Genomic DNA, 22,684 nt, shown 5'->3' with positions numbered 1-22,684 from the left:
CTTTTCTTTTTTCTTTTCTATATAAAACACTTCATCAGTGAAAAATATTTCAAAATAATCAAGCCTTTTTGTACTTTTATTCAGAGTGACAGAAGGTTCTTTTGGCAGCATCGCTAACACTTCGTGCCACTGATGCGACAGTACTCCGCTCTTCGCAAATGAAGATTTGATTGTTGAAGGCAACAAAGAAGTTTGCAAAGCTTGTGGAAGCAAATCAGCTAGTGCTTTTAGTTTCAAAATAACAGAAGAAGAAGAAGGTGCTTTGTTATTTGTATTAATTGTTTTTTTTAAAAACAGCAAATACGCCACGATCCAACGGCTGAGCGATGTGAGTGGTGTGGGGCACGAAGGTGACGACATCTATTGAAGAATCGGCAAACTTCTTCCATAAGTCAGGCTGCGCTCACGATGAATGCGAATCAAGAAGGAGAAGGCAACGTTCATCATTCTTCTTCAAAGTTTCTCTTCTTTGCGCGATTCCTGGGAGCAACACTTCTTCAGCATATTTGAGGAATAGTGCTTCAGTCATCCAGCATTCATTTTCACCCCAAACATCCAACTGCGAGCTCAGAACAAGGCGCAGTTCATCAGGTAATTTGTGACAAGGCCACAGAACGAAGCTTTTTAGGGAGTAGCCATCAGTTGCACCTGTGACAACGAGAGTTGCGTTTGGAATTTTCATTGGTGTTTTGGAGAAACCAGCAGGCATGTCGGAAGGGTGAAAAACAAGAGAAGAGAAAGAATCAGAGAGCCTAAGAGAAGATTCATCAATATTGAAGATGAGAGAGTTCGAATAATGATGTTGGTCATGAAGGTTTAGTTGAAGAGTGAAAAAGGGACGGAGAGTTTGCTGATTTGATGCAGAGAGCCCTTGGATGTCAACGTTTCGAGGGTGTGAAGCCTTAAGCTCTGCGTTCCTTTTGGTGTATTGATAGGAATATGCTTTTGAAATGTTCACTTCTTCATCTTCTTCATCAATATTGTCTTTTTTCCTATCATTGAAAACAGTGTTTATCTGAATATATTAAAAATAGATACACCAAAAATTATTCAAAATCGAAAAACTTTCAAAAGAAATCGAAAATTATTATTCAAAATCGGAAAACTTTCATTCGAAGTCGAAAAAGTTTCATTCGAAGTCGAAAAAGTTTCAATCAAAGTCGAAAAACTTTCAAGCAAAGTCGAAAGTTCGAAATTTTTCAAAATTTCAATGAGTTGACAAAATTCATTAAAAGACAAAAAATATTTTTATTGTTGAAATATCAATGACATTTGTAATTTTAATGATTTTTCATCTTTTTTCCGATATTTTTCTTTGCTTCCTTTTGTCCAATCGCAAAAATAAAAAAATGTGAGAGAAATTCTGACATATTTTTATTTTATTTCAATTGAAAGAATACTGCTTTTCAAAAGATTTGCAAAAAATTTTTGATAATAATTTTTCACAATTAATGAAGAATGATGAACGCAATATTGGCTCTCTTATTTCGCGTTTTTCATTTAAAAAAACTTATTTCTTATGGAAGGAAACAAATGTTTTATGTTTCGTTGAGAGTTTATTTTTGAGTTTATTTTGGTACGAAATCTTCAAAATTTGTAGAAAACAACAACACAAACATTGATAAAAATAAACACAAAAACAAAAGAACAAAGATCCACTTCAATTGAATTCTCAATATTAATTATTTATATTTTTGTCAAATTTTCGATTTCGATTGAAAGTTTTTCGATTTCGTTTGCAACTTTTTCGACTTCGAATGAAAGTTATCGACTTTGAATTATTTTTGGTGAAAATACAACTAATTAAAAGAATAGTGACTAACAAATTTCCTCATTTGACCAGCATTGTAACTTGTCCCACTTTCACATTCGATTTTTAGCACTCCAAATATGGTTTCTTTTTTTTCCTTATTGAATTATTCTGGTCTTCCATTTTTCCCTGCCTTCCTTCCTTTTTCCACAGCTGTAACTGCTCTATCAATTGCCGAGCGAGTAAATTCCTTCATGTTTGCAACATGAGTAACCAAACTTCTCCATTAGCGATAATTGTTGTAACACGTTCCAATCCACTTTCTATATGGGTGATTTTTTTTGAGATCATAAAATCGTTGCATCGTTGATCTTTCATGAGTAATTTTTGTTTGTTGTTAAAAATTTTCATGAAACGAATAAAAATTCTTCAGAAAATCGAAAGAGAGATCTTTGAAGCACTTGAAAACATGCAATCCATCGATGATATTTTAAAAAAATAATTGAAACAGAAAAAATATTAAGGTATATTTGATAATTCAATTATCTTTTTTCCGTGAAAGCTAATATATCGGATAAGAGAAGAGTAAATGAACATTTTCTGAAGGATAGTAGTTATTATTTTGAGAGGGTGCACGAGACAGCGACTTCAAGGCATTGGCAGTGGAATTGTGAGAGATGACTTTTTTTGAAAAACATCTTTGAAGGAAATTCATTTTTCAAAATAACATACGGAAATTTTTATGTATGCCTTTTTTATTGGTCTTATTCGTTGAGAAGATACTTATATTTATTATTTTTTCATAATCCAGGAATCTGATAAAATATAAAAATGTTTATTCCTTTGTTTTTCTGAACGATCATCAGAAGAGAGCTGGATGCGAAGATACAATCAACAGATGGGAATTGCATATTTTTTGTATTCAATTGGAACAGAGAATGAAAATTCTCAATAGAAAAGCACTTGGATGAGAGGAAATAAAAGAAGAATTCCAACAATTGGACAGTTATTGGAAAGGAAAAAATGAAGAGGTATTTTTTCTGAATAAGAAAGTGGATGAAAACATAGAAAGAAGGATATTCATGAAGGAAACAAGGTTGATGGAGTAAGGAAATTGGCAGCATCGGTGATAAAGCAATCTTCTGATTTTGCAATAGAGAGGGTGTATGCATTCTTTTCAAAAGTTTTAATAATCAATGCAAAACTTATTTTTATTTTTATTTTAATATCTTTTTTCTCATTCCAATTTGCAGTTTCTATTTCTTCGAGCGTCATTCTTGAAGACAATCCATTTCAAGCAGTATTTTTGATGATAATATGGTTTCTTCTCATTCTCCTCCGATTTCTTTATTGAAGATATTTTTTATTAACTTGGTTGATACAAAAAAGACGTTCTTCGTTTTTGAGAATTTGTTGTTTGGACAGCCTTCAAATTCTCATGAAGCAACATGGAATGGATCTTCCGTCTGTTGTTGCTATTTATTTTAAAATTCTAATCCATCCAATGTTTCTTCATTTCCTTCAAATGAGTCTTGTTGGTCTTTACTGCTCATCCGCCCTCAAATAGTCCCATCAAACTCATTTCATTCAATTTTTCTTTCTTTCTTTCTTTCATCTTCTTCTTCTTCTCCTCCTCCTCCTCCATCATCATCTTCTTCTTCTTCTTCTCCTCCTCCTCCTCCTTCTTCTTCCTCTTCCTCTTCTTCTTCTCCTTCTTCTTCTGAACAATCAGAACGACAGATGCCTCAATTGATAAGCTCTCCCAATGCACTCTTCACATCTTCATTGACAGAATATTTCTTTCATCAAAACACATACAGAAATAGAGATGATGATGATGTTTATACCAATGGAATGAATGCTCATTCTATTGCTTCGTTGTCATCATCATCATCTTCTTCTTCTCTTTCTCCTTCTTCCCATTCTCAATCGGTATTAACTTCATCATCATCAACAAGATTTTCTTCATCATCGCATTTTCCTTATCCTCCTCCTCCTCCTCCTCTTCTTCTTCTTCTTCTTTTTCTTTTTCTTCTTCTTCTTCTCCAACAGCAACCGATCTCTCTCTCCACCCATGACCACCCCACTGCTCTGAGATTAACCGGCGCTTCGTATAATATTAATGCACACTCTCCTCCTCAGACGATATCTCAACAGCTGCGCACAAGTGGATGCCGCCTCAATCTCATCGAACGCTTCTTCTTCTTCTTCTTATTCCTCCTTGTTTCGTCCATTGCTTCACAACAAATTCCTGACAGGTGAAGAGCAGCATATGAGAAGGATGTTGCAGCAGTTTGGAAGAATAAAAAGATAATATTTTATTTTTTCTCCAGATGTGTTTGAGTCGCTAACGCTTTTTGCAGAGTTTCGGATGATGGAGCGATATGCAGAGAATCTGGAGAAAAGGAAGAGAGAAAGAGAAAGAGAGAGAGCGAAGGAAAGAAAGAGAGGAGCAAGGAACGAGAGAAGGGAGGGAAATAAGGACAAGAGAAATGATTAAGATGAGGAAGGCATTGAAGCCTGAAAATGATGGAGATAACAATGATGAAGAAAAAGAAAATAATGTCAAAGCAGAAGAAAACGAGAGTTTATCATTGAGTAGAAGAAATTCTTTGAAGGAAAAGAAGAAGAATGAAGAAAGTGAATGTTTTTCCAACAGTTCCATCATCAGCGATGAAGACTTGCGAAGAGAGATGAGACGCAAACAGAGAGAAAAACTGCTTCGGCTGATAAAACTGCAGGAGATACAGAAGAAGAAAAAGGAGAAAGAAGAGAAAGAGAGGAGGCGAAAGAAGAAAGAAGAGCGGGAGCGCAGGAAAATGGAGAAAATGGCGAAGAAGATAGAGGAAAAAGATAAGAATCTGTTTAGCAGCATCCAAGGAATATTACAGCCACATCTTGAGACAGGCACACCAACCAACCAGAAAGAGAACAAAATGGCAAGCGAGGCGCAACAAGAGGCGAAAGAAAGCCAAACGCCAATTTTGACAAGAGAACGGAAATTGGACTGCATGTTGAATGATTTAGCGAATTCTGACTTTGAAGATTTGAGCGATGAACTGGATGTGCCCTGCCGCTATGTGCGTATCAAAAGCGAGGAAAACGGGCAATTTGTGTGGAAGATGCGGAAGGTGCCTGTGTATGCAGCAGTCGATTCGAGGCAGACAAGAACGCGGTTGGATCTGATGAGTGCACTGAAGAGTGGGCTGAGGCAGAGCAGGGCGGAGCTGAGAAGAGGAAGAGGGATGATGTGGCGGGGCTGGTGTACGAACAAAGAGGAAGTAGAGACGACACACAGAAAGGGAAGGAAAGGAGCAGGGAAAGGATCAGCTCTGCTGTTTCAGAAGGAGAAAGGGAAAAGAACATTCAGTCAGAACAACGTGCTTGTGCAACGAGATGAGCTGTCGTTCTCAAAGTTGGCGTTTTTCTTCACGTAGCAGAATTCAATGGTGATGGATCTGATGCAGAAATATTCTGCCCTCAATTTGGTTGCGCCTTTTGATTCAGCAGCTGATTTTTCTGTTAATACAAACATTGCTCTTCATCCTCTTTCTCATTGTACTTCGTCATTTGTCAATTCGTCATTGTTTATGAACATCCAACAGCAATCTTCTCCTTCCCTCAGAACATCTTTATCTCCTTCCCTTTCATCTCAAGCTGTCCATCCATCTTCTGCAAATTTTGCTACTCCTGTCTCACTTTCTCCACTTTCACTATCTGCTCTATCTTCGCCTCCTTCTCTTTCATTCAACAATCCTCATATTGGACAGCAGACTTCGCCTTCAGCTTGAATTTGGAGAAGCAAAACTAATGTTTATTCTATCATGGAATGTCTGTATAAATCATGAGACAGCAGAAATGATTCTGCATTAAACCAAGAATAGCTGATCATCAGGTGCACAATCCATGATGATCGAATCTGCGTTATTTATTTTGAGATTGAAAGAATTCACAGAAAACAGAAGGAGCATGGTAAAAGACGTTATTTGGAACGAACGATTGCGAAGGTGATCTTCGAGAGATCGCGCTATTACATGCCTTCAACATATCACAGAAGATGAAACAAAGAGAGAAAGTGGTTGTTTCAGGAAAATCAATTATCGAAGGATAATACTATGAAGGAGGGGTATCTTCAGCTGAAAAAAAGGAGAAGTGAAAATAGCAAAAGATATTGAAAGTTTTGAAGAGCTTGCTGATATTATCGAAAGAGATGCTATTTGAAGAGAAGAAATTGATGATTCCTTAAAACAACGATCTTTTTTTATAAATGATGAAGAAGCTAAATCAGATGAAAGAACCTCGAAGAAATATTTTCATCTGTACTGATTTTGGGCTCTATGTCAGACAAGTGATAATATGTACTCCAGTTGAAATGAAGATGAAAATTCAAAGGAATTTCCGATGATATGGAAAATATTCAAAACTAGAAGTAGAAACCATCGAGAAATTTTGATGAAATCAGAAAATGTTATCATTTCCAGTGATTCTTGTGTCAAATGCTTTGAAGGTGCGCGTTTGATTTTTTTTGATCAAATGTTGAACTTTTTGTGTAATCGTTGTTATTTTCATTTTTCTTGAAATATTAAGTTATAGTTATTGAAGATTGATAAAGCATGATAAGTTGAAAAAATTGAATACCACACAATAACGTTTGATGATGAAGTGCTCTTGTTATTTTTGCTTTAAAATAATTAAAAAACAAATATTGAGATATATGAACAATATCAAAAAATAATATGCCCGCAAGGCCTGCTGTTAAAGACTCCCTCAAAACCTTGAACAAATGTTAATGATTGACGGGACTTTCACCTCCTTGTATTCTTCCATTGACTTTCGCAAAAGTTTAAGATGATTTGAGACAAAATATTAAATGAAAGATTCCAGCTTTTCCTCAATGCAACGAATACACAAACATTAAAAAATAAAATATATATTGTGAACATTTTCTGTTTATAACAAAAACAATAACTTCACACACTTTTTCAAACAGTGAGAAAAAATAAAGTCACAGTTTTAAAGTTCTTTAAAAATTCAAATGAATTTCACTTCCTGATTGCTTTAGGATGTTCACAAGAGCAATATTGTCCATTCATCTAATTGCTGCAGATTTTCCATTCATTGATGGGGTTTGTTTCTCATTGAAAAACATTAATAATTTGGAAATGAAGAAACACGTATTTGTCAACAAACCACATTTGTCTATGTTGAAATAAAAGTTAATTTTTTTAAAATTTGCATTGACAAGGTTTTCATTTTGTTTGTGTGATGGAGATATATGGATGAAACTTATTTCAAAGAAATTTTATAATGGGGTTGTATTGATTTTTTCAAAATATTGTTGGCTTAATTAAAATGCGTTTAATGAAATTCCTAATGAATGATTCTGCAATTAATAAGGAAAGAAATGAAAATGATGAGTCAATTAAAACTTTTTATTTGATTGTACTATTTTAATGATCCCATAAAAAAACACCCATATGGTAATATTGAAAGGATGACATTAAGCTTCCAATTTTCTTTAATCCTTGCTGTATTTAATTTTCGACAACACTCATTTCAAAAAATTCTTGGTTATAATCTAATTTTTATTTTTTTAAAAAATTTTTTTCTGAATGAAAAACAATCAAAAAAATATTTTTTATTTAAATTCTAACTTTGCCAGCCCAGTTGCTATAACCTAATCTCCTCAGGGGAAACATTAATCAGAGATGGAGAAACTAACCCCGTCCAATCTCACCATATCAGAGATTGAGTTTAGGTAATTAATCCAAATTTCCAACTTCAAACTTTTCGTTATATCCCAAAAACAATAAAAAAAATATGGAAATTTTGTTTCTTATTCAAACTACATAAAAAATGTTCGGATTAATTAATTACCTAACACAAAATTCTCGTTATGAATGAACAAGTCAAAGAAATGAATTAGGAAGAATTCAAGTCCATTTTATCAAAAGAATTACTCAACAAAATAGACGAAATGATTGAAGAAATGAACATATTGATGGAAAATATCGTTTTATTGATGAAGTTCATCGGTTATTGGAAATTTATTTATGACACTGAAAAAAATGAACTTTTTTATTTCCAATTTCTCAAAAGATTCAAGAAAGTGATTATTGAAGAATATAGATAAAAAGAAAAGAACAAAAAGTTTAGGATGATCTCAGCAAATGCTACTAATTTCTCAATCATTTTTTGGAGATTTAACAAGCAAGCAAACAAACAAACCATATTTATATTTGGGTGATTATTTTTGAAATCATATTCTTTCATAAAAAAAAATACTGTTCGAAATTGTGCGAAGAATATTAATGATAAAACACCGATAAGTTATGGCACAATTTGTAGTATTTATTTCTCACTTTCATTTAAAAAATCTTTTTTTTGAAACAATCACGATGGATGAACCATTTTTGTGAAACCCTTTTAACCAAACAATAAAAACCATTGAAAAATTAACACCCAAATAAAAATTATGATTACAAAAATAATCACTTATATATATATATAATTATTCACTTGAACAAGGAGACTCAAAACTGCAGTGCAAATTCCACTTACAAAGAAAATCACGATATTTTTAAACAACAAAATCATGACAATCTCAGATGCTTTATCAACAACAGTTCAAAAATTGAAAAAAAATTTGAATTCGAAAATAATGACTATTCAAAAATAAAAATACACATCCAAAGCATTTTATTGAAAGAAAATATTAACAAGACTTGAATGAAAAAAAAGAACATTTCCAAAAATATTCATCACTCCTTTTGTTTTCGAATTCATCCTGTTACAACTTAAAAAAATTGTTTGTTCCATTTGCTTTGTAATTTTTTTCTGCTATTTTTTCAAAAAAATGTCCACATTCGACTTATTGATTAACGACTTTCCAACTTGCATTAATACACCATCTACACGCTTTTCAGTTTTTCAAGACTCTTCCACAAAAAGCAACATTCGAAAAACCATCTGTTCTTTTAATTCATTATTTCCCCTAACAATTTCTTCCTGTTTTAATTTTTTGATCATAAAAATTAACCCATGAAGCAAATCAATATTTTGAAAACACATGGGGGAAAATACGGACTTTCAAGCTTTTTTTGCATAGGGCATATTAAAATAACTTCGTTCATATCTTTATTTCGCTCTCTCAGATTTCAAAATAAATCGGATTTAATAATTTCTAAACAGGAATCATAGAAATCAAAACATTAAGCATGGTGACACTTCACGAATGTCAAAAAATGGAAATAATTTTATTGAGATTTGTGATCTCAAAAAGTTAATGAAAAGTGTGTAATTTTTCAATAAAAAAGCATGAAGTCAAATATTTTGTCCCACATCATCAACAAAATACATTACAACTTTATTAAAGAATTTATTAATTGAAAAACGCTCATTAAGTCTTTTTTCATATCCAGCTTTTAAGGCAGCGATAAACATCGAACAGTGGAGGATTAGAATTTTTACGCCATTTTCTTTCATACCACATCAATTCATTTCACATCTATCAATAAAAACGCTTTTCTTTGAAAAGTATTTTTGAACACATGAAACCGAGAATCAACAGAAACAAATTTGGAAATAAGAAATTATTTTATTTGTTTTTCTTTTCCATCTCAAACAAAAAAATCCACATTTTTTTGTGACTATTCTGTTATTAAATGAATGAGTGCTTTATTTTTTTTCAGTGAGATTTTTTTCAAATCATATTATTTCTTTATGAACAATAATAAAATTGAACCTTCAGTGCATTCCATCCATCATAAGCTTCAGAAATATTCCCAGCTTTCGTTGAAAAAAACAACTTAACAACAAAATTTGCATATATCCTTTTTGATTCATATGTCAATTTTTTTTTATTTTATTTTTTATTTTTATTTTTATTTTTATTTTTATTTTTTTTTAACAAAAAAAACAAAATTTTCTGAGAGAATAGCATATTTTAAAAATATGGGTACATCCTGCAAATAAATATAAAAAATAAGAATAATTCATTAAAAATGAAGTTTTTTTTTTAAATTTTAAAAATATTTCGACATAATAATAACGTTTTGTTTGTCGAATTAAACTTTTTTGTACTCGGTGAAATAAAAAACAATTTATTCCGAGATTACCATAATTTCAACTTTTTGAAATAAATTATTTAGCCATTATAAGTTCACTGTTTTTGTTCATTCAAAAGAAGTGGAACATCCTTTATTTTTATCTTTGGAATATTTTTATGGAGAATTGTGATTTCAATAAAACAGATGACAAATTGTCGAAAATGTCGCCAAAAGAGAAATTTTCATGTATGATCATATTTCTTACACATAAGTCTTGGCTTCATAAAACGTATTCTCATTTCTTTTGAAAAGTCGCTATCAGTCGACTTGAATTTTGTGATCCTGATGAGCAACAGCCATTGATTGAAGAAATGATGGAATTGATTGACAATTCAGGCAATTATTATTTGTCACTGATATGCACCACCAGATTACTAAAAGATATCGAAAGCCTGACTGAAAGAAAGAAGTTATCATTGGAGAATGCATCTTTACTATTGAGAAATATCGGATATAACATGGTATTGATGCGAATCGGGAATTCAAGTTTTGAAGATTCCTCGTTATGTGCAAGATTCAAAAAATCGATTGTTGATGAAGAGAATAAAAAAGAAAAGAAGAATGAATCGCTTTTGGTGGATTTATGCGAAAGTTTCCTTTATTTTCATGGATTTTGTTTTGATAGGTCAGAAGAGTTGGTATCAATTTGTTTGTCTTGCCTTTTGAAGGTTTCATCCAACAAGGATGAAACCGAAAAAGCAAAAACTGAAGTTGAAATGGCTTTGTTGGCTTTGAGCTGCTTTGATCAGTCTTTTGTGTGAGCAGATTTCTTTTCTTTTCTTTCATTTTTGTTTTGAAAATTTTTATGTAATTCTTATTTGAACAGTCATTGAAGAAAGAGTTGTATTCGGAGACGATTGTGGAACTTGTGAAGCATCATCAGGAGCATCACAATCTGACTCGTCTTGGTTATCAATCTTGCTTGGAATTTTTCCTCAACAGAGTCAAATATGACAGAAGGTTGAGGAATGTTATTTTAAATGATCTCCATTTTGTTGGTGAAACAACACAAGAATTGGAAGGACTGATGATGGACATGGACTGGAAGAAGACCGAGCAAGATGAAGAAAAAAAATATTTGATTTTGAGATGGCGTCAGACAATTGATACATTCTTTTTGGGGTTTGAATTGCATAAAGAAGAAAATACTGTTCTCGTATCATGTTTGACTAAATTGTGCAGATTGGCAAAAGACAATTATCAAGAGATCACGAATGGATTTATTGAAACATTTCAAAGCATGGTACATTTTCGCTCATTCGAGTCAGTTGGATTATTATTAAGTGGAGGGGCAATAAATTTAATTTTGGAGGACATTCAGCTCGCAACATTGAAAGATGAAACAACAGATAACTGTCTGATTTTCTTTCAATGTCTCACAAAAAGATTAAAAGAAAATATGGATTCAAAAAATGAGCAGGTTAAATGGAAACAGAAAAAAAGAGAAGTTCATGTCAAGTTGGAAGAAGAAGGTTTTGAAGACACACTCACCGAAATGAATGAACTATTACTCAGTGACATTTTCTCAGAAGACTTGAATATGGATCCTGCTGAATTTTTTGTAAATTTATAAATCATTGAGCAATGAGAAATTTAAAAGTTTATTGAAGTTAAGTTCACAATATGCATTTGTTCAATGGATGTACTTTGTTTATTGTTGGCTTTAATGCCCAGAGTTCTTTATTTGTTTTTTATTTGCATTTGAAATATAATTGGTGAAACAAGAGCTATAGAGATAAATTTCGAAAGGAAAACAAATTTTTTGAGTTATTTTTTCTGTTTTTCTGTTTTTTCATGTTTTGTGATGATTCTTTTTGAATATGAATTCATTATTGAAATGATTTATTTATTTATTTATTTATTTATTTGTTTGTTTGTTTTTTATTTTTATTTCAAAAAATCCGAACATTTTTCTTATCTGTTTTTTATAAGAAATCTGAGCATTTAAAAATGCTTATACAAGTTTCATGAATAATATGTCATTGTTTTTTCTTATTTCGTTTATAACTCTTTTTCATATCATTGCATATATGAGTTTTAACCAGATTATCTGAAATTTGCTTTTGACTGTTTTGAATTGAATCAAAAAGATTGACAAAGAAGATAATTTCAACATAAAGAGTAATCTGATTTTCAAATATCAATTTTTCAAAAAACTTATTTGAATGATTCTCTCTCCTTATCAATTTTCATGAAAAACAACATTCAAACCTAATGTAAAAAATGAAACATCTTTTCTCTCAAAAACTTGTTGATCTTCTTTAAGAGGGATGCGAAAACAAAAGTGAAAATTCTGAGAATTTTTTATTTTTCACCTATCGATTTCCTTACATTAGAAATGACTTTTTTGAAATTTCAGTCTCGAACAAAGGACTATGATGACAATTGATAATCATTAAATTTTTGCAAGTGAATATTTAATTTCTTAATATCAGAGTGGATAAATTTTCTTTTTTTCTATTTATCTTTTTCTTTTTCTTTTCTTTTCTTTTCTTTTCTTTTCTTTTCTTTCTTTCTTTCTTTCTTTCTTTTTGCATATAATCATAATAAACAAGAGATTGTGGCTTTCACATTTGTTTATTTTTGCTTTATGAATAAAGAAACATTCAAGAGATTGCAGTTATTCAAAAAATGCTTATAATAATAACTTTGATGAAACAAGATATTTTTGCAAATATTTTAAATTATCATTGAATTATCTGAAAGTTTTCCACAAAGAGAGAAAACTAATTGTTCTCGATATTTCCATTTATCAAGATTGAGATCCAAATTTGTTCTTTTCCTCATTGAATATTTTCTTTATTTCGATCTTTATCACTGAAAATAAATACGTTAAGAAGGAATTTATATTCATTTTGTTTCATAAACGAGAATTTCATAGAGAAATGAAACATACAAAGGGATAAATACAAACAGTGAGCGAAATATTCACCACAATTTAAACAGTCAACTGCGACTTCAAAAAATCAAATTTTGCATTATGTCACACATGCACAACGAAATGCATTGAGAAGCACTCAAAGATTCTTGAACAAGCTGACGCTCAGCAATAAAAAAAATAGATTGCAATGTTTCACATATTCATTGAATGAATGTGGGAAATTGCACATCTGCAAAATAGAAAATCATGCATTAACTATTTATGTTTGAAAGAAAACAAAGAAGAAGCATTCTGGAAATGATCACCAACATTGAAAAACAGCATATAGACACGAAAATACATATTTCAAACATATTGACTGAATTTTTCACTCAAGAACAACATAATCTGCATGGAAAACATATCTGGAAAAAAATACATACATATACACAAACACAAACAAAATACAACTCCAAACACGCAAAAAATTCAAAAATAATAATTTTGTTTTTTGAGGTGAAATACATACAAACTCAAATGAAATGCATTAACAGCAAAACAAATCCATTGTACCAATCATCCAGCCACAAAAGACTCGCGATTCGAAAATCGCTCTTTCCATTCATGAATCATAAATCAACTTCATTTTTTCTAATATTTTTTTCTTTTCTCTTTTGTGAGAAAATAAGGTGAATATTTTTGCAAAGGAATCACTTTTTGAAGTTGAAGCTCTTTCACAAACTTCATTCAGCATTCAACACTAAAACAAAGTTCAGCACAAGCGTTTGCTCGGAATCCTGTATTTGTTCTCCTTTCTCGCTTATTCACAAACGCAGACAATCATTTCAACAATATTTACTCCTCGTCTCTGAATTGTCTCACCAAACTCTCTCCTTTAATGTTTCAATAATCAAAATCAATCGCATCTGTCGCTGTCATCATTGTCGAGCAACTTCCACAATGCCCAATCAATTCTCGCTTCACACTTCGAAGACTCGGCCTCTCTTCCCACTGCACACACAGACATCGATTTCCCAACTCCCTTAAAGCCTCTGATCCCGTTTCCCCCATCTCCGGCATCTCTCCATTTACAATCTTCTGCCCTGCCACCTCTGCCTCACACTCCCCAAATGGAATCTTCAGTGTCAAACATTCCCACAGCATCATCCCAATCGAGAATGAAACTGTTTTTTCTGTTGCTCCCATCTTCTTGTTGATCAACAATTCAGGTGCCTTCCATCGCAAACACTCTTTTTTGAAGTCATCCTCATCTTCAAAGGCAGATGAGGGCAGAGAGTCTTCATCGTCATCATCATCACTTGCAGATGAAACAACAGTTACATTGGATGATATGGACGAAGAATCTGAGTCTGATGAACAGTCGGAGTGGAGGGCAATACAGATAACCATGTGTTCTGAGAACAACACAATGTGGGGGCTCAGATTGGCCAATGATGGAATTTCATCTTCTTCATCTTCAAACGAATGAAGTGCTACATTCGCCACCCAGAACAAGATCTGGGCAGCTGTCTGCTCCCTCTCTACAAGAGTTCCAATCGCCATCTCTTTCTTCTCATTCCTTCCATGAAGCAACATAAACAATGAATCTCTCAAGTCCACAATCAGCTTCTCGTGAGGCGATGAACAGGCCATCGCATCCACCAGATTCGACATGGATGATGTGGTTGGGCACAGATCTTCTCCCCGAACAAATGTCGAATCTGAATCGGTTGTTGAAGTGGATGATATGGATGGAGATGGTGTTCGTTTTCTCGTTTCTTCTTCTTCATCCTTCTCATCAACCTTCTCCAATACCCATTGAGGGATCTTGTCTGAATCTCTTCCAAGGATATATTCAGTAGATCCGCTCTCAGAGGGAAGATGCTCCGATGACTCTGAATGTCCCAAGCTTTTCTCACATATTCTCTTCTTTATTCTTTCTTCATTCTTCTTCTCTGCCTCCTTCTCTGCCCTTCTCCACTGATCCTCGGGAGACATCTCCATCGTCATCATCTCAATCAGCTTCGAATCTTTTTTGATGTTATCATTCACAATTTCTCTCAGATCTTCTGCTTCATTCTTCACTTTTCTCCATCTTATTGCAAACAAAATAAATCCAATCAAAGCAATCAGAAACAGCATTGCAAATATCACAATCACAATCAATGCCCATGATAATTTTCCTTCTTTTCCTCCTTCAGCCAAATTATCATTTCCAGTCTTCGATTCTGTTTTGTTCTTCAGAATGAATGAATTTGTTGACGAAAGAGATTCTGCATTCCCAAACAAAATAAATATACTCACTTCAATTTCATTTCCACAACTGCTGATGAGATCTTTTCCCACACTTCCTTCCACTTCTCTTTCTGATAAAAACCCATTTGAATCAAAATTATAATCTTCAATTTCTTTTTCATCTCCCTTCCTCTTCACAACTGAGAATGACAGATTGCATGGAATAAGAAGCATTCCTTTGAATGTCAGCTTCATTCTGTTTGTCTCTTCTTTTGCTTTCACACTCTCCAGAACAGGAATGAAGAATGATGAATCCCTTTCTGAAGCAATCCCTTCAAAACTGCACCCATCATTCAACATCCAAAGTGATGAATTTGGTAAAACTCCGTCTCCTCCTTTCAAACTCATCACATTCAATGTTCCTGAATCTGAACAAATGATGTTTCTTCTCAGTGATGGATATCCTTCAATTGATGGATTATTGTTCTCAAATCTTCCATCATAAACAGTCAATTCCCCTCCACTCATTGTTATTCCACCTTTTGGTGAATTGGTTATTGTTGTATCTTTCATCATCACAGAACTCTTCACAGCATTCACAAGACATCCATTCCATCTGCACATCTCTTCTTCCTCATTTGAATTCTTCTTGTTTCTTTTATTTGAACTCCCATCAAAAGTGCAACTATCCATTTTCATATCCAAACTATTCTCCACTTTCATTAATTTCCCTTTTGCTTTGTTTGTACTGACTCCACCCGTTGTGCAATTTGTCAATTGCACTGTCTTTTTCAGTGAAAAGCAAGATATCAATGATTCTTCATTTCCTTCAACTGTGATATTTTCTGTTTTGAAATCCTTGATTGTTATTTGACCGCATTCATTAATATCTATAAGAGAAGTTGCAATTGTTGAATTGCAAATCGTTAACGAATCAACGACTGATGGAAGTGGTGAAGAAAGATATAATGCAGATTTTTGAAGAATGAGATTTGATATTGAGCATCCATCAAGTTGTAATTCTCCTTTTTCCAAATTGATAATGTGAAATGGAATGTTTGCAACAGCTGCATTTCCTTCTTCGATTAATTGTTTTGTTGTGAATGAACAATTCATCACCTCAAGAATCCCTTTATCTGGAGATATCAACGATTCATGTGAAGAAATGAAATCTGCATCAAACGCAAAACTCAGTCTTAGCAATGAAACTGTTCCTGTTGTTTTCATCAATATCTCTCTTGTTCTTGAAATTCCTGATTTCACTTCAACTTTGCTCATTTCTCCGCTCTTCGAGCTCAAACTCATTTCCTTCAGATCTAATTCTCCTCCTATTGCACCTTCTTTAACAACAATAACTTGACTCATGAAATCAGAAGTCAGATGTATCAGCCCATGATTAATCGAATAGCACGGAAGGGTGTTTGTTCCACATTGCTTTTCATTCGATCCATTCACACTGCAAACAATGATCGTGTCACTCTGATGAATCGTCACAAAATTAATCAGATCTGTATCACTTGGGAAATCACAGAAATCTCTTCCAAATATTGCATTAATTCGTGAATAATGATTCTCTCGAAGATCAAACTGAAATTGGCTTTCATTAATCTGTGATGTGATGTTGAAACACTCAATGAAAATATCATTTCCCGTCTTTGCTGTGTTTGCACTGAACTTCATTTCCGTAAATGTGAAATCAAGAAACCCTGCTTCCTTTGTTGCCAAATAAACTCCTCCTCCTTTCCCCATGCTGTTGCTACAGCTGCAATGACTAATTGTTGAGTCAATCATCTTCATTGATCCAGAGCTGTCCAATGAAAAGAATAATACCCCTCCTTTTTCACTCATTTCTGCCTTGTCTTCTGTTATGTTGCTCCCATTCACAACCAAACAAATCCTTTTCTCACTCTTCGACTCCAAAATACTCGCTCCATTGCCACTTCTCTTTACTCCTGAAAATGATGATTTCTCAATCTCAATATTTATACATTCTTCATTTACTCCTTCATTAATCTTCAATCCTTGTTCAGATTTCTTGATTGATAAAATGCATCCTCCACTTTCATTCAACAACTCCACTCGAACATTCAAGAAATGACAAGAAACTCCAGCATTGTTAATTGCAAAAATGCTGTTTCCAACATTGCACGATTCCATCAGCAAACCATTCACCTCCACAGTTCCTCCAATCGCATCCACAAATACACAATCTAATCCATTATTTACTCCTGCCTCTGAATGGAATGAGCATCCAGTTATCACCAAATCTCCATTTATATTTGAAATAATTGCTTTGGCTGAGTTGTCAAATCCAGATGTCAGTTGAAGTTGGATGTTGGACAATTCAAGATTAACATCATTTTCCATAAAATATACCAGTTGATTTCCAATTGACTTTTCAAAATTCAATATTGCTTTTGTATCTTCTTCTCCCATCTTCGTATCCTTTTTGATCCGATTATTGGACATGTTGAATGAATCTCGAATGATAGCTGATCCTTTAATCTGAATTGTTTTCATTTCATCTCCCTTTTTCATATTATCCATCCCTTTCCACATTGTGAAACATGGTTCTTCCTCACTTCCACATCTTGCAACATCAAATCCATCTGATGAGATAAATATCTCAAACGAGCTGTATGTAATCAAAAACATGAACAAATCTTTGTTTGAATGAAAATTATCACTTCCAACAAACAAATTTCCATCATTTGTCATTGAAGAGTAATTGAAGTTGAATGACTCATTTGTCACAGAACTGTTGAAATCCTTTCCCAAAATGAACACATTCTTTCCAATGGCTGCTTTGTTGTTCTCAAAAGTTATTCCAATATCAAAAACAAATGGGTTTTCATTCAAACAATTTTGACAATCCAGATACAAGAATCCTCCTTTTCCATTGTCTGATGAAAGTGAGCAAGATGATGCATTTGTTGTTTTCATCACAAATTCTTCATTTCCTTGTAACATTACTTTTGCAACTCCTCCTTCTCCACCGCTTCCAGTGTTCATAATGTTTGAAAAGTTGTTGCTTTCAAACAAAACAGAAGAAGACATCATCAACAAAGATTCACCAAATAAGGAGTCATCCAAACTGCATTCTTCCATCGTGCAATTCAACAGTTTCACTTTGTATTCATGTTCATTCACATTTGTGGATAAAAGAGAAAATGAAAACAGTGTGACTGATGATTTCACATCTGATATCGTGACAGAGTCCAGCTCAACCATCTTTCCTGTCGATTTGATCAAGAAAAATGCAATTGTGTTTTGCTTCCCTCCAATCACACTCATCTCACAATTCTTCATGAACAATTCCCCTTTTCGAGTGCTCGATTCGATCACTGATTCGATTGTTCTGTTAAAACTCGAGGGGACAACAATTTCAATACACTTCATTTCTGTCAGTGATGATGACTTTAGAACACATTCTTCAAGGCTGCTCACTTCTCTTTGGCATTCTATCTCCACAATTGTCTCACCTTTAGCCTTCATGCACATCCCTCCCACATCCAAACACCCTTTCACAGTCGATTTTGAGCACAAAACAATTTCTTGTTTAATATTCTGTGTTCTCTTCAAACGCCCCATCCCAAAATTCACATTCAAGCATGGTGCTTTCTCCAATCCACAATACACCTCTTCGACTCCAGATATTCCATCGACAAATATTGCATCATCACAGAATCCATCGAAGAATATGAATAAGTCGACATCCCAATCACCGAATGATTCTGTTCTATCATGTCCAACAACCGAGTTATCTTTTTCAGTGATGCTTCTCATAAAGGCAAAAAAGGGCTCTTTCACAGAAGCGACAAGGGATTCGCACACAAAATACACATCTCTTCCGACGCTGGCCTTGTTGGCTGAAAACACCACATTTGTCATGGAAAAGGAGGATGCTGACACTTCAGAATCATCCTTGTACTCGATCATGAGAGCACCGCCTCTTCCTCCAGAACTTGTATCCTCGCACACAGAGCAGCTGGAGAAGGCGGTGTTACTCACAGAAAACGAGTTGGCAGAGGCAGATGAGGCGAATGAGATGCACCCGCCATTGGTGGAAGTCTGTTGGCTCAACTGCTCTGAGTTGATGTTGGTAATGGTGCAGTTGGCGAGGGAGAGGGAGAGGGTAGGAGAGGTGGCAGAGGAGAGGATACAGCTGGTGGGAGTGGCTGTGGAGGTGATGTGGGTGATGTTGGAGGAGTTGAGAGCGAGGGGAGCTGTGAGGGAGGTGAGGTGGAAGATGCTTTGGCTGTTGAGGGTGAGACTGGTGATTGCTGTGTGGTTGAGGGCGAGGGAGCCAGCAATGAGGAAGAAGAGGGGGGTTTTTATTGTTATGGAGGTTGTTCCAGTGATGGTTGTTGTGTTGAGGTTGAGGGAAGGGGAGTTATTGGAGAGGTGGAAGAGGATGGGGGTGATTTGATTTGAGGAGTTGTGGGAGATGGCGAGGGCAGAGACTGTGAGGGAGCCCTGGGTCTGTTGGAAGAGGGCAGACGAGGCAGATGGATCTGGTGAAGAAGATGCAGATGAAAATGATGAATATGATGAAAATGATGATGCTGATTGTGATGACTGTGAATGTGAGTTTGGTTGTTGGGGAATGCCACTGGAGGCGATGGTGGTGGCGGTTGTGCCATTTCCAGTGATTTTTGTGTCAACTGCGCTGAAGACGAGTGTTTGAGAAGGAACAAATGTTGAGCTAAGGAGGATAAGAGATGCTTCTTTGAAAAAGTCAAACCCATAGAGTGCATACTCAATAGTGGAGCATGGACTCTGTTGTATTCTCCCGCATCCATCGACATCTGCTCCATTGCTAGAAACGATTCTGTTCTGGGCGATGAGAGGAAGCCAGCTGTTGAATTCATCACTATCAGCTGTTCCAGCATTCCACACTCTTTTCGTTGGAGTTGTTGATCCGCAATTCTCGAATGGAGATTGAGTGATGCTGTTTCCGCTGAAGAAAACATCATTTCCTCTGCCACTTGTTGCTGCATTTCCTTCAAAGAAACAGAAAGAGATGAACTTAATTTCACTCATCCAGGAAGATGTCCTCGCGCAACATAATCCTGCACCACCATAAGAAGATGGATTTTCCAATCTGTTGTTTAGAAACTGGCAATCATTAACCAAAAATTGATTAGGTCTGCTTCCAGGGGGATAATAAAACGTTAAGGCACCAGCAGAATCAACACCGGAATTTGCGATACACTTGCATTTGGAAAACAGGAATTGGCAATCTGAGGTCATGTTATTTAGCCAGAAGTAAAAACAAGTTCCACACCAACTTGTTATTGAACAACCTTCCACTCTATTTTCAGAGAGTGTCCAAATAGAATTCGACTGCGGATGTCTCATGTGAACTGCTCCTCCATGCGCAGCTGAACAATTTGTGAAATTGGATTTTGTGAAGCTGATATTTAATAAACTTTCGCAATATATTGCTCCACCATGATCATCCGTTAAACATTTGTTAAATGAACAAGAAGTGATTGCAAGATTTGCATTTTCGCAAACAATACAAAGTGCCCCACCAGATGAAGAGATGCCATTTGAATCATTCCATTCGCACCATTCAAAGAGATAGCTATTCAGGTTGAATGAGGACATTCTTTCAAGTTTCAATTTTTGAGTTTCGGATCCGTTATATCTTACAACATCAATTGATGAAGAGCGTGCTTGGTGGAGGAAAGAAGTGTTGAAGGCAGAGAGAGAAGTGGAGGGGCTGTTGAGGGAAGGGAGAATGGCACCATCGATTGGGTTGAAGGTGTGGAGGAAGATGGATGAGTGGATGGAGAGAGAGGAGCGAAGAGAGAAGGAGGGGGTTGAATTGAAATTTGTGTTGGTGGAAATGGAAGAAGAGGAAGAGGCAGTTGAGGTGAGAGGATTGAGTGAGTGTGAAGGAAGGGATGGAAGAGATAGAGGGGATTGGGGAGATGAGATGTTTGAGAAGAGGGTGTTTGAGAGATAAAGATTGAGATGGATTTGGAGGTGGGGATGAGATTGGTGATGTATATGGAGAGGGGAAGTGGAAGAGGAAGGGGACGAAAAAGAAGTGGAAGAGGATGGAGATGATGAAGGAGAAGGGGATGGAGACGAGGATGAAGAAGATGAAGGAAAAGGGGAAAGGGAAGGAGATGGAGAAGGGGATGGGGAAGAGAGGGAAGAAGGAGAAAAAAGGAAGGGCTGGACGAGGGAGATGAAGGAGGAGAAAGAGGAATGGGAAATGGAGAAGGAGGCAAGGATTGGGGAGTGGGCATGTGGGAGGAGATTGTTTGGGGTGGAGAAGAGGGGGAAGGAGAAGATGGCTGGTTGAGGGGTGGTGAGGGAGAAGTTTGTGAGGGAGAGGGAGGCGTGGGCAGAGAGGAAAAGTGGAGATTTTGTTGCTGGGTTGACTTGGCAAGTGGAGGAGATAATAGTGGCAGCTGAGTGGTGTTGGACAGTGAGGAGCGGACAACCAGCGAAGGGGATGATGTCAAGATGGTTCACGCACAAGGAGGTGTTGATGATTTTTAAAGTTGTTTGAATACAGCAGATGCAATTGCCAGCTGGTTTTATAACTTTCGCCATTGAATTGTAAAAATTGATGTTGTAATCGTAATTTTTATCTGCAACGTTGATCAAATCTTTCTGCATCTCCTCGTTCATTTTTTGTTGAATTTGTCTTTCAGCAATGTCCTCCATATTCCTGCAATTGGCACCAAACATAATCAATGCACAAATACAAAATACAGCCTTCATGTTGGAAAAGAGCTTGCAATGGAAATTGTTGCCGAAAATAATCAGAAAATATAAAATACTTTAACCCCATATTTTTATTATTCAATCCAGACTTTCATTTAACAAAGAACTACACGATTATTCATATATCCAATCAAAAAGAAAGAAAAGAAAAGAAATAATTAAGTTTGTACAAAATTGACTTTTTCTGAATTTTCAATAAGTATCGAAATGAAAATGCAAAATGTTCATTTTATCAATATTAGAACTTTAACAAAATTATTCAATAAATTTTCAAATATTAGATCAATTTGAATTTTGTCCGACTTTTTTGAATTGACTGAATCAATTCTGATTTGGCTCAATCTTGTTTGTTATCAAGAAATAAAAATTTATATAGCATATTTGATCATATTCGTGAAATATTTAACTTGTATTTTGATGTAAAGCAGTTTATTTTTATCAATACTTTTATCCGTTATTAGCATGGCAGTTTGTTATATGTAAATGGTATGCATTTAGCTCTTCAATGTGAAAAAGTCCGAAAATATTGATGTTATTTTTATTGTTTTTATCGTGCGAGACAGCCAATTGAGAATATTTTTGCTCCTTCAAACTTTAATAATCAACAATTTTTTACAAATTCTCCTAATCTTATATTTCTCCTTCGCTTATATTATGTTTTAGAAATTTTTTTAGTGTTTCAATAAAATTTTCGTTACAGACAAATTTTTAAAAACTATTTTCGTTATCTATTAAAATATGTCTTATTATAAAAGCTATTAAATGCATTGTGAAGTTTATATAAATATCGATAGTGATTATTATTTGGATTTCTGACTTATTTTAAATTCAGTTTTATCTGTTACGAATTAATTACCTTTCCATTTCAAATCAATCATCAATAAAAAATATAAAAAGAATATCCTTTTATTTTTGTGATTTTATTGTTTGAACAACAGCAAATGTTGAATATCGAATTTTGAAAACATCGAATTGGTGAAACTT

The 22,684-nt window shown here is 34.5% G+C and overlaps 5 protein-coding genes across 5 annotated transcripts; 3 read left to right on the top strand and 2 right to left on the bottom strand.

Annotated features, from left to right (window-relative positions):
• Positions 1–403: 403 nt before the first annotated feature.
• On the bottom strand, positions 404–709 carry MONOS_6174 (uncharacterized protein; the record flags this gene model as incomplete). The annotated part of the gene is made up of 1 exon (XM_067876385.1): positions 404–709. One exon carries the CDS (start codon positions 707–709, stop codon positions 404–406), a length of 306 nt encoding a protein of 101 aa, XP_067723080.1.
• Positions 710–4,134: 3,425 nt separating this feature from the next.
• Positions 4,135–5,187, top strand: MONOS_6175 (uncharacterized protein; the record flags this gene model as incomplete). The annotated part of the gene is made up of 1 exon (XM_067876386.1): positions 4,135–5,187. One exon carries the CDS (start codon positions 4,135–4,137, stop codon positions 5,185–5,187), a length of 1,053 nt encoding a protein of 350 aa, XP_067723079.1.
• A 7,506-nt stretch (positions 5,188–12,693) lies between these two features.
• On the bottom strand, positions 12,694–18,844 carry MONOS_6176 (uncharacterized protein; the record flags this gene model as incomplete). Its single annotated transcript, XM_067876387.1, has 1 exon — positions 12,694–18,844. The coding sequence occupies one exon, from the start codon at positions 18,842–18,844 to the stop codon at positions 13,622–13,624; it is 5,223 nt and encodes a 1,740-aa protein (XP_067723078.1). The 3' UTR covers positions 12,694–13,621.
• Positions 18,845–18,890: 46 nt separating this feature from the next.
• Positions 18,891–19,382, top strand: MONOS_6177 (uncharacterized protein; the record flags this gene model as incomplete). Its single annotated transcript, XM_067876388.1, has 1 exon — positions 18,891–19,382. The coding sequence occupies one exon, from the start codon at positions 18,891–18,893 to the stop codon at positions 19,380–19,382; it is 492 nt and encodes a 163-aa protein (XP_067723077.1).
• Positions 19,383–20,699: 1,317 nt separating this feature from the next.
• MONOS_6178 (uncharacterized protein) lies at positions 20,700–21,733 on the top strand (the record flags this gene model as incomplete). The annotated part of the gene is made up of 2 exons (XM_067876389.1): positions 20,700–20,914; positions 20,978–21,733. 2 exons carry the CDS (start codon positions 20,700–20,702, stop codon positions 21,270–21,272), a joined length of 510 nt encoding a protein of 169 aa, XP_067723076.1. The 3' UTR covers positions 21,273–21,733.
• Between the last annotated feature and the right edge of the window lie 951 nt (positions 21,734–22,684).

The sequence above is a fragment of the Monocercomonoides exilis genome, assembly GCF_001643675.1.
Source record: "Monocercomonoides exilis strain PA203 chromosome Unknown scaffold39-1025343, whole genome shotgun sequence".
In the NCBI taxonomy this organism is placed as follows: domain Eukaryota; phylum Preaxostyla; order Oxymonadida; family Polymastigidae; genus Monocercomonoides; species Monocercomonoides exilis.
The sequence above is the reverse complement of the archived record's forward strand: the minus strand, read 5'-3'. Positions and strand labels throughout refer to the sequence as shown.